This window comes from Pipistrellus kuhlii, unplaced genomic scaffold (assembly GCF_014108245.1).
Source record: "Pipistrellus kuhlii isolate mPipKuh1 unplaced genomic scaffold, mPipKuh1.p scaffold_m20_p_6, whole genome shotgun sequence".
Classification (NCBI taxonomy): domain Eukaryota; kingdom Metazoa; phylum Chordata; class Mammalia; order Chiroptera; family Vespertilionidae; genus Pipistrellus; species Pipistrellus kuhlii.
The window spans coordinates 47234324-47245972 of NW_023425562.1; the positions used below are offsets into that span (position 1 = coordinate 47234324).

At 39.7% G+C, this 11649-nt stretch overlaps 1 protein-coding gene across 4 annotated transcripts in view; it reads left to right on the top strand.

Moving 5' to 3' along the window:
• ATP8B1 (ATPase phospholipid transporting 8B1) overlaps positions 1 to 11194 on the top strand; it is a 109071-nt gene extending 97877 nt beyond the window's left edge. For all 4 annotated transcript variants that reach the window (XM_036419461.2, XM_036419463.2, XM_036419462.2 and 1 more), the window contains 6 exons: positions 2192 to 2415; positions 3711 to 3794; positions 4787 to 5032; positions 5349 to 5487; positions 8172 to 8302; positions 10312 to 11194. In XM_036419461.2, the coding sequence (XP_036275354.1) occupies positions 2192 to 2415; positions 3711 to 3794; positions 4787 to 5032; positions 5349 to 5487; positions 8172 to 8302; positions 10312 to 10530 (1043 nt within the window). In that variant the 3' untranslated portion in view covers positions 10531 to 11194. The remainder of the gene's footprint in view (positions 1 to 2191; positions 2416 to 3710; positions 3795 to 4786; positions 5033 to 5348; positions 5488 to 8171; positions 8303 to 10311) is intronic.
• Positions 11195 to 11649: the final 455 nt, after the last annotated feature.

The following is an 11649-nucleotide window of genomic DNA, read 5'->3' on the forward strand; positions in this document are numbered from 1 at the left end:
GTGGTGAGGGGAATATTTGTTGTTTATAAAAAAAAAGTAGAGTGAAATTTAAGTGTCAGAAAAAAATCTGACCATTGGCTAACAGTTTCATGTTTAGCAGTACAGTGCAGTAGAAGTAGAGGAAATTGCAACCCACCATGTTCCTTCCCCTAGCAAGAATCCTAGGACTCATAAGCTGCCTTCTCCCTCTAGTGCCTAAAGATGTCTCCTGACTGGTGGGTGGTTTTTCTAAGACCCTGAGAATGAACAAGCTTGAGGAAATGATCTGTTTGTTAAGGAATTATGAAGTCTTTTGAAGAGGCATTTAAAACCATATTTGGAACTTCAGAAAAATCTATATTTAGATTTTAGGGAGAAAGCCAGTGTGTCCTTATGAAGTGCATCTGTTCAGTTGTCTTGAATCACCCTGGGAATCATTCCATACACTGTCCTTGGTCTGCTCAGCAGAAAATTTGGCAGGCGTTCCTCAGCTCCAGCATAAGCTCAGCATTTGCCTCTGTGGCTTGTTTAGGAAAGGAAGCCATGGTTGGATAGGAAAGAGTAGCTGGTAATCATGATCAGTCAAGTGAACTATTTGTGTGCGTTGAAAGAGGTCATAAATATTGAATGAGATGCAACTTATTCTATTTTTTTAGAATTGCATAGTATTGTCAAAAACCTTGGTTTGCACAAATGACTCCATTTTGAATTTGCCGGACCTTGTGTTCTGCAAATGAGGGAGGGTTTGTAAGCTTCTTTTAGTTGGAAACCCTGCTGGGTTGGCAATCACTTCTCAGGGTCTGAGTAATAGGCTGTGTTCTCCAAACACATGTTCTCTTGAATGATCTCACTGTCTGTCTTCCCTCTCATGACTTCTGAAACCTAGAAAAAAAATGTGTAATTCTCTACATTGAATACGCAATTTAATGAATATTGGAACGATGGATAAAATGGTGACTCTTTTTTTTTTTTTAATCTATTCCGGAAACCTTCTCCACTACCTTAAAAAAAAAAAAAAAAAAAAGTGTCTTAAGGTATTGATTACTTGTGTTGGGGAATAACTAACACTAGCTTAAGATAAAAGAAATTTATTTTAAAAGATACAAAGATGTCTCATGCTGCCCAAGAAGGCCAGGCCTCAGAAGATGTTGGAGCCAGGACCTGAGCCTTCACCAGGAACCCAATGTCTGTCTGTCTCTCCCTCTCTCTAAATGACATTTCTCTGCCTTCAGAACCCCTCAGAAATATATCCATCCCACACCATAAGAATTTACACGTTAAAGTTTTAAACAGAAACACATCCAAATCCTAATTCCAAATGCCCAGAGACTGACTGGCCCAGCTTGGGTTTTCTGTTGGTCAAGGCACAGGACAGAAAACTGATACCTTGAGGTTCTTTAAACAGAAAGTGATTAATACAGAGACTGGGGTACTCAAAACAGCTCTGGGTGGACTGAAAAAAAGCTGATTTTAGGCTGTGCATCTAAAATCTAATATTCCTCACTAGAGGAGATTCTACTGTGAGTGTCCTCTGCAAAGCTTTTCAAGTAAGAAGCCTCTGCAGCTTTCGGTAAAACTAAGCCAGTGTCTCTGATTGTCCAAACCTCTTTCAGTCAGCATCTGACAACCGGAGAATGGACATGAACTCTGTTGTAGAAATGCCAAAATAGGAAGTGATGCTGGGCTTCGAATTGGTACTCCCAAGTATCAAGGGGGTCGAAACAGTGGAACTTAATTCACAAAGAACCTAGCGGTAGGGAGTCTGGGCAATGTAGGGTTTTTATTAGCATTCTCATCTTCAATTAGGACAGGATGGAATGAAGGTTGAGAAAGTTAATTCATAGTATCCACCTCAGATTATGTGTTGGCCCATGGCTGACTCAGCTGTGGCTGGGACAGAGACACATTAGGGCTCACTCTTTGGATGAGAAGGATAATCTGACTGAGCAGATAATCAGGCTGGAATTCCGCATTCACTTGAGATGTTCACAAATGTTCATGAAGACACAACCATGTGCACTATTTGGCAACTACTACCTCTGACTTTGGAATTAGTTCAGAAGCTGGAGTGGAGGCTAGAGAGCAAGAATTTTCATATTTATTATTTCATGAATGTCTTTTTTTTTTGTTTTGCCATGGAAACATTATCACCTCAATGTTTTGCCTTCAAATAGGCTTACGACTAACAGTATCTTCTCCCTCTCCCCCATAGCTGCCCACATCGGTGTTGGAATAAGTGGACAAGAAGGCATGCAAGCTGTCATGTCCAGTGACTATTCCTTTGCTCAGTTCAGATACCTGCAGAGACTGCTGTTGGTGCATGGCCGGTGGTCTTACATCAGGATGTGCAAGTTCCTACGATACTTCTTTTATAAAAACTTTGCATTTACTTTGGTTCATTTCTGGTACTCCTTCTTCAATGGATACTCTGCACAGGTAATATTTATTTACTTGATTGGCAGTTTTTGGTATTCTGTCTCTTAATAGCTAAGGCACAGATTAAGATATGGATTACTTTTCTAACATGTTTCTGGTGCTTTAACAATGTTTTACTTTGCCTTTAAAGGGGTAGAGTTTGTTCCTGGTCTGTTGGCTTTTTTTTTTTACTGTCAGTCAGGGTGCAGGACAGGTCCTTTATGTGGGAAGTGATTAATACAGGGGACGAGGTCTATGCCTTCACCCTAAATGTTTTTCTAAGTTACCTTGACATTAAAAAACAGTGATAACATATTGTTTAACTTTGCAAATATAAAACTACATCGTGACCGAGGCTAAAGGCATTATGCAAATTTTAGATGACCATAGATCTATTACCCTGTTTCCCCGAAAATAAGACAGTGTCTTATATTAATTTTTTCTCTCAAAGTTGTGCTAGGTCTTATTTTCAGGGGATGTCTTATCTTTCCATGCGCTAGGTCTTATTTTCTGAGGATGTCTTATTTTCAGGGAAACACGGTATGTCTTCGTTTGTTTGGACTTTTAGTTTTTGCTGTAATAGGAATGGGGGGCATATGTAATATGTCAAAATGGTGATAAGCAGTTAAATATCATTAGTGAAAAATGAACCTAAGCCAGTGTCTCTGATTGTCCAAACCTCTTTGATGCTATGCCACAGACAAATGGTTATCAGAACAGCCTCAGGAACCCGGGCCAGGAGCGACCTTGAGCAGGGCTGGGGCCTTTTTCCTGTTTCCATGCAGGACTGTATTTACAACTGCTGGTGCTGAGTAAGCCCGTTTCCTCTGTCCCACCCTGAGGATGGGTGTGTGCACAGCCTTACTTATCCCTTTCAGAAACATGGTTCTTATATTCAACCAAATTCTGTTTTAGAAAGTGTTTGAATGGCAATACTGTACTTGCAAGATAAAAGTAAAGAAGATTTGGATGGTATTTATGAGCTGTTGAGTGAGTTTTATGTATTCTCATTTATTAAGGGACATAAAAAGGATTCAAACACTGACTCGGTTTCTAACTTTATTAAAATAGATTCCTTTCCCAAAATGTGTTTGGGTACATCCCCCACCCATTTAGAGAGAAGTTAGTTTCTATGGAATGGTTTTTTTATTCTGCCCATTTCACAGAAACAGACTCATGCCGTCTGCAGGTGTAGAGGTAGGGCAGAAGTCCCCCTCAACCTGGGGACATCCTTGCTTTGACAGAGCAGATGGATGCATGTTGACTAGGCTGCCAGTGTTTCCCGGTTGGTGACACACTCTGTAATCTCCCCCCAGACTGCGTATGAAGACTGGTTCATCACCCTCTACAATGTGCTGTACTCCAGCCTGCCAGTGCTCCTCATGGGGCTGCTCGACCAGGTAGGAGCCTTGTGCTGACAGGGACACTCTGTACGCCTCTTAAACAAGGTCAACGCAAATTTTTTTTTAATATATTTTTATTGATTTCAGAGAGGAAGGGAGAGAGAGATAGAGATAGATAGAAACATCAATGATGAGAGAGAATCAAAGCAAATAGTTTGATGCACTCATTTGGTTTTCACTTGGTTCTGAGTAAACCCTGTTATAATTCTGGTGTCCAGCAACGAGCGAGAGTAACTGCTGTGCTTCTTGTTGAATGGTAAGAAAAGGCAAGTTCTGTGCCTGGGTTGAATCACTGAGCAGAGTTGATAATTTTCCTTTGGACACTAAGACTTTCTTGATGAGACACTTGACAGTATGGAATGTCTCTATAATAACCTATTCATTTTAAAATAAATAATTTTAATACTTTCTAAGTCTATGTGTTTAATTCTCAGATTATTACATTCTACATTTTATTTAGTAGTAATTCTTAAAGTGCTTTGATGACTAAAAATAATTTTGAATGAGCTCATCAACTTGTGTGAGAAATACTTTTCCAAGATTTAGAAACAATATATTCTCTAAGGAAAAAATAGCCTCCCTACATTTTTTGAGATTACTTATCTATTTTCTTTCCATAAATAGCAAATTAATATACTTCCTTAGATGAATGTATTGATGTTGATATCAGTACAGTGAAACTATTCATAACTTATCTTGTTTAATTTTGCCTTCATAAAACCTAGGTTGGTTAGAGTGTTATCCCCATATGCCAAGGTTATGGGTGATCTCCAGTCATAGGGCACATACAAGAAGCAACCAATGAATGCATAAATTAGTGAAACAAATCGATGTTTCTTTCTCTCTCCCTCCCTCTCTTTAATTCAAATACATACATACATGCATACATACATACATACATACCTGTGACATGTAAGCATGTAAGTTTTCTCTGAGCTCTTTGATTCTTGATGGACGCTACACAACTCTTCTTGTGTTTTCCCCTGAAGGATGTGAGTGACAAACTGAGTCTCCGATTCCCTGGATTATATGTAGTGGGACAAAGAGATTTATTATTCAACTATAAGAGATTCTTCGTAAGCTTACTGCATGGGGTTTTAACATCAATGATCCTCTTCTTCATACCTCTGGGAGCTTATCTACAAACAGTGGGACAGGATGGAGAGGCGCCTTCGGATTACCAATCTTTTGCTGTCACAATCGCCTCTGCTCTCGTGATAACAGTCAATTTCCAGGTACGTGGTTTTAGTCACCTGTTTTCAGTATCTGTTGGTGCCTGCATTTCCATACAGACCAGTGTGCATGTCCAGCTGGCTCCCCCTCTCCCTCCAACGGAGCCTCTGCCATTTTACACAATGTGACTGCTCTTTTCACTCCTGATAACCAAACACATTTCCTACTTCTTGCTTGAGCCAAGGATAGTTTGATTGGTCAGTATTCCAGCCAAATCATGTCTACGTTACTGAATTCTGTTTTTCAGAGTCCTTAGATCCTTTATTTCTTGCTACCTCCCCAAAGTGAATGCTTTGTTTTTCTCTGGTTTCCCAACAGATTGGCTTGGATACTTCCTACTGGACTTTTGTGAATGCTTTTTCAATTTTTGGAAGCATTGCACTTTACTTTGGCATCATGTTTGACTTACATAGTGCTGGAATACATGTTCTCTTTCCAGCTGCTTTTAAATTTACAGGTTGGTATTTTCTTTCTAAATTCCAAAAATAAATGTATAGAAAATTTTCAAATTATAAATCATTGCTAGGGAAAACTTGTCCTGAGAATAAATTGAATGGTGGTAGTTTGGAAGAGTGGTAATGTAATGTGAGGAAAGCAAATTAAAATAAACTTAAGATATAATTGTGTATCTGTTAAGTTAGATAAAAGCCTGCCCCCATAAAACCCAATATTGGTAGGTTATTGGGGAACAGAATACATGTATTGCTGGTAGCACAATAATACAGTTTATTCCAAAATACTATCTGGGGGGGTGGGGGTGGGGGAATGAACTATTCAATTATTTGTACACTTTGAGAAGTATTTCCACTTGGAGAACATACTCTAAGGTAAAATACATTAAATTTTGGAAAGGTAATCTGTACAAACATTGTATCACAACATTTCTAATTATGTTTTGAAAATGGAAATAACCCAAAGGCCTAAGAATATAAAATTATCTAATCCAAGTATGAATTCCATATCATAGAATTCCAGAACTCAAAAGTGGGCTACATTGCCTGGCTGGTGTGGCTCAGTGGTTGAGTTTCAACCTATGAACCAGGAAGTCACAGTAAATTCCCAGTCAGGGCACATGCCCAGGTTTTGGTCTTGGTCCCCAGTATGAAGTGTACAGAAGGTAGGCAATTGGTGATTCTCTCTCATCATTGATGTTTCTATCTCTCCTTCTCCTTTTCTTGCTGAAAAAATTTTTTTTTAATTTTAAATATATTTTTATTTATTTCAGAGAGGAATGGAGAAGGAGAGAGTGCTAGAAACATCAATGATGAGAGAGAATCATTGATCAGCTGCCTCCTGCATGCCCCCCACTGGGGATAGAGCCCATAACCTGGGCATGTGCCCTTGACCAGAATCGAACCTGGGACCTTTCAGTCCACAAGCCGACACTCCATCCACTAAGCCAGTCCAGCTAGAGCTATAAAAAAGTTTAAAGTAGACTACATTGAAGATATGTATTCAAAGCAATAAATACAGTTACAAAAAAACACAATAGTTTACAACTGTGTAAAATATAGGACAAATTGACAAATGCTGAAATGAATTTGAGTTTATAAATCTAAATATTATAAATAACTATCATGAATTGGAAATTATGAACTTCTTATTTTGAATAGAGTATTTTGGATTTACAATGGCAAAAAATCCCCATAAACTCAGTTTCCTGTAAAAGATTAATTGTTTCTTTTTTTACAACCAGTTTTGGCTTGAAAAGATGTTGCTATGGTAACCCTTTTCTTCTTGGGATTGAGATCATTTTTTAAGATTACATTTTTCTTTAGTGACTTGGTTTTAAAATTTTAGTATCTAGTGACTTAGACTATTCCCATAGGGCAGCGGTTGGCAAACTCATTAGTCAGCAGAGCCAAATATCAACAGTACAACGATTGAAATTTCTTTTGAGAGCTAAATTTTTTAAACTTAAACTTCTTCTAATGCCACTTCTTCAAAATAGACTCGCCCAGGTCGTGGTATTTTGTGGAAGAGCCACAGTCAAGGAACCAAAGAGCCACATGTGGCTCGCAAGCCACAGTTTGCCCACCACAGCCACAGGGATTGGTTTTTAAACCCAGATACATTTATCTGGGTTTAGAAACCACATTTTAAAAACTATACCTGAAACCTATATAATTTATTAACCAATGTCACCCCAAATACATGCAATAAAAAATAAAACCTAAGCCGAAACCGGTTTGGCTCAGTGGATGGAGCGTTGGCCTGTGGACTGGGAGGTCCTGGGTTCGATTCCGGTCAGGGGCATGTGCCTTGGTTGCGGGCGCGTCCCCGGTGGGGGGTGCGCAGGAGGCAGCTGGTCGATGATTCTCTCTCATCAATGTTTCTAGCTCTCTATCCCTCTCTCTTCCTCTCTGTAGGGGATCAATAAAATATATTTAAATAAATAAATAAATAAATAAATAAATAAATAAAATCTAAAAAAAGACCATTATTTTTAGAAGCTTACAGTGTAAGTACAATGTTGTGTGAAAAATGTGGCTCTACAATAATTTTAAAATTGAGTAGTATCTGTGATGATCCGGTTGTATTATAGAAACGAATGGTTACTTCCTCTGACATCAAACTGGAAGCCGAATTGCAGTGGGAATTGCCTGTCTCTCATCAGTCCAATGGACTTATTTCTGGAGTTGCCATAGCTATTTCTCTAATCTTGGGCAAGTTTCTTCTTCATGACTCAATTCCCTTCCATGGCAAAGAGGGAATACTCATCTCTCAGAACTGATTGCATGGCATGCTCTGTGTCAGACACCTCATACAAAGCCTAGCACACAAATGGCAGTATTAGTATTTGGAGTTTCAAACCAAAACTATGAATAGGAAAGTGCTGTTTTAAGTTCCTGAAAAAATTCAGATTGCCTAATTCTGTATTTTTAATCAACGAATGCACTTTCCCCCCCTTATTTGTTCACTTATGCACATCTGTCTTGTTCCAGAGACTTTAAGCAAAGCAAAATTCAGAAGGTAATCTGATTTTAAAATGTTGATGCCGTTAGCAGTGATGGGATGTTTTGAAAGGGTAGCCTGCTTCTTGTAAAACTTCACCAGAGAATCCAGTTATGGACAATGGGACAGGAACTGTGTCCTTAGGGTGGAAGGACCCCTGTGACTCTTTCTCCACATTTCTTACAGGCACCGCTTCAAATGCTCTGAGGCAGCCATACATCTGGTTGACCATCATTTTGACTGTTGCAGTGAGCTTACTGCCCGTCGTTGCCATCCGCTTCCTGTCCATGACCATTTGGCCATCAGAAAGTGATAAGGTACCAAAAAAACACGCTTTGTCCTAGCTCTGAGTGCCCCTCACAAAAATCAAAAGAGCATTTCCTTCTCTGGCTGGTTTTGCTGAGTGTTTAGAGAATCAGCCTACAGACAGAAGGGTTTTGGGTTCGATTCTAGGTCATGGGCACATACATTGGTTGCAGGTTAGATCTCAGGCCCCAGTAGGGACATGAGCAGGAGGCAACCAATAGATGTATGTCTCTCGCATCCATATTTCTCTCTCTCCCTATCCTCCCTCTCTTCCACTCTCTCTAAAAAAAAAAAAAAAAAATCTATGGGAAAATATTACTGGGTGAGGATTAAAAGAAAAAAAGCTTAAAAACAGCTTTCCTGTATATGTCTAAGCTTTTGAGAAGTTTGGTGTGAACATTTTTTTTTATGACTACTTCTCTTTCTCTAGCTCCATCTTGCAAATAAGTCCTTGGGGTAAGCATTTTTGTTTGCTCACTTTAAAAAAAATAAAATAAAATATATATATATATATATATATATATATATATACATATTATTGATTTTTTTTTTTTTTACAGAGAGGAAGGAAGAGGGATAGAGAATTAGAAACATCGATGAGAGAGAAACATCGATCAGCTGCCTCCTGCACACCCCCCACCGGGAATGAGCCCACAACTAATGTACATGCCCTTGACCGGAATCAAACCTGAGACCCTTCAGTCCGCAGGCCGACACTCTGCCCACTGAGCCAAACCAGTTTCAGCTGTTTGCTCACTTTTTGTTAAAAAAAAAAAAATTATCAAATCTAAAAGGGAGAAAGGTATAGAACCCTCATATAATCTATCTTCTCAATTTAACAATCACACTGCTAACATTCTGCCATGCAGATAGGTTTGGGTTTCTTCCTTCGTTTAAAAAAAAAAATGTCACCTTGTAGCTGAACAATAATGTGGCTGAACAACTCACATAATAATTAGCAGGCTTTGGGCTCTGTTGATGAGCAATTTAATGCTGTCAAAAAGTACTGGGGTTCTTTTAATCTCTCCCTTCTGCTGTTTTCATCTTAAAGTGAAAGGGTGGGTCCACCACAGTTCCAGCATCGCTGCATCCTGACAAGTCTATATCCAGGGAATTACTCCTATTATTTTCCCTTTAGGAGCCTGGAGACTTTTCCCGTAGGGGCCAGGCCCACTTCCCTCCAGGCTCATTGGCCAGAATTGGGTCACATGCGCATTCCTGGCCTAGTACTGAACAGGGGAAATCAACCAGTCCCAGCCCTGGGCCTGGCATCCGGGTCCCAGGAGGAGTGCGGCTGTGTGGAGCACAGGGTACCTGAATAAGTTCAGTTTCCATCAGAGAGTAGGTGCTAGGTAGGCCACCTGCAGTAACCACTGGATCTCCCTTTTCCACTGACAATGTACATAGTAGCAAGGAGGGAAAGGATTTTCTCCTGAACTCGAAGCAGTCTGATTTAGGAATTGGATAGAGCAGGAGCTTAGGAGCTTAGGTTCCCCATCTTCTAGCTCCAACATCTAAACCTCACATAATACTTTCTCTCTCTCTCTCTCTCTCTCTCTCTCTCTCTCTCTCTCTCTCTCTCTCTCTCCCTCTCTCTCTCCTCTCTCTCTCTCTCTCTCTCCTCTCTCTGTTTCTCTCCTCTCTTTCTCTCCTCTCTCTCCTCTCTCTGTTTCTCTCCTCTCTTTCTCTCCTCTCTCTTTCCGCTTCTCTCTTTCTCTTCTCTTCTCTTCTCTTCTCTTCCTCTCTCTCTTCTCTTCTCTTCTCTTCTCTTCTCTTCTCTTCTCTTCTCTTCTCTCTCTCTCTCTCTCTCTCTCTCTTCTTTCACACACACACACACACACACACACACACACACAATCTCTCTCCCTCCTCCCTCCCCATTTTCTCATCTATAAATGAGGGTGGTGGGAAAGCCTGGTATAGGTCCTCCATGGACATTGGATCCTGTCCCCGTCCTGTTGGTCATCTCCATCCCGTCAGCCCATTCCTTTTAGCCTTGACCCTCTCTCTCCCTCTGTAGATTCAGAAGCATCGCAAACGATTGAAAGCAGAAGAGCAGTGGAAGCGGAGGCCGTTCCGCCGCGGCATGTCCTCCCGGCGCTCGGCCTACGCCTTCTCGCACCAGCGTGGCTACGCGGACCTCATCTCCACTGGGCGCAGCATCCGCAAGAAGCGCTCGCCCCTGGACGCAATCATCGCCGATGGGACCGCGGAGTACAGGCGGACGGTGGAGAGCTGAGGCCCCGGCCTCACACTGCCGGAGCACAATAGTCCCCCAAAGGAAATGTCTTTTTTTTTTGTATGAAACTCTCAGGACTAGTTTTAAAAAAACTGAACTTGTCACAAGGATTTTGAAGACATAATCCTGTTGACAAACTATCATACTTGGGTTGGACTATTAAGCAATAGCAAAGCCAAGAATACCCTTTTAAAAAAAAAAAAAAAAAAGTCCTATTGTTTAACTGTTTATGTTTATTAGGATTCAAAGGGAAATTTGTAAGCCAGTCTCAATCTAGAACAGAATTAGAAAACGTCTGGTATTTCAATTCAAGTGATATTGCATCATGAAATTTGAATTCAATATTTCAGTCTGGGATCTTCAATGAGAATTTTCCTTTTAACCAAGATCTTTCATTTATGATGGTAGTGACAAAAGGTTCATAAATGTTCATCACCTGGAGCCTAGTGGTCCAATGTTTTTCAAGGTTGTCAATGGGGTTAATGGTTTCATGTTCTCAAATTGGTTTAATAATTCAATCAAAAAAATTACTTCAGATTTCATAAGTACAAGGTTTTAGTTTACTGCGAGGTTAAAATAGCACATTGCATACCTTTACTCTTACTATTCCATATTACTTTAGCCACTTCATGTAGTTCTGGGTGAGTTTGTTCCCTACTTTCTTTAAAAAAAAAAAAAAGGATTTAAATATGTATGGGCTTTTAAAAAAAAGTTTTTAAAAAACTGAGGATATCAGTGATAAATTGCAAAATATTTTGCAAAGCTTTCTTTTGAAAAGCAAACTTTGTGCCTACCTGTATGTAAAGTATTTTATAAGAGACTTTACTATATGTAAAGTATTTAACAGAGACCTCATTCTTTTACACTTGTTAGACCTTGAGAGAAAAGGGCTGTTGTTAGTAGCTACATTTCTAAGACTGAGAGGCAAAAGTTATTTTTCCAGAAGCTTTTCTCATTCTGTTTTTCACAGTTTCCATATTTCAGTGAAGATGCAGAAGTGTTTTTCAATAATTCTGTTCTTTTAGGCTGTGAACATTCACAGTATCTGTCCCATTGAATTGCTAGAAGGAAATCTCAGCATGTATAATACATAGTTCATTTTCTAGGTATGATAAAAAG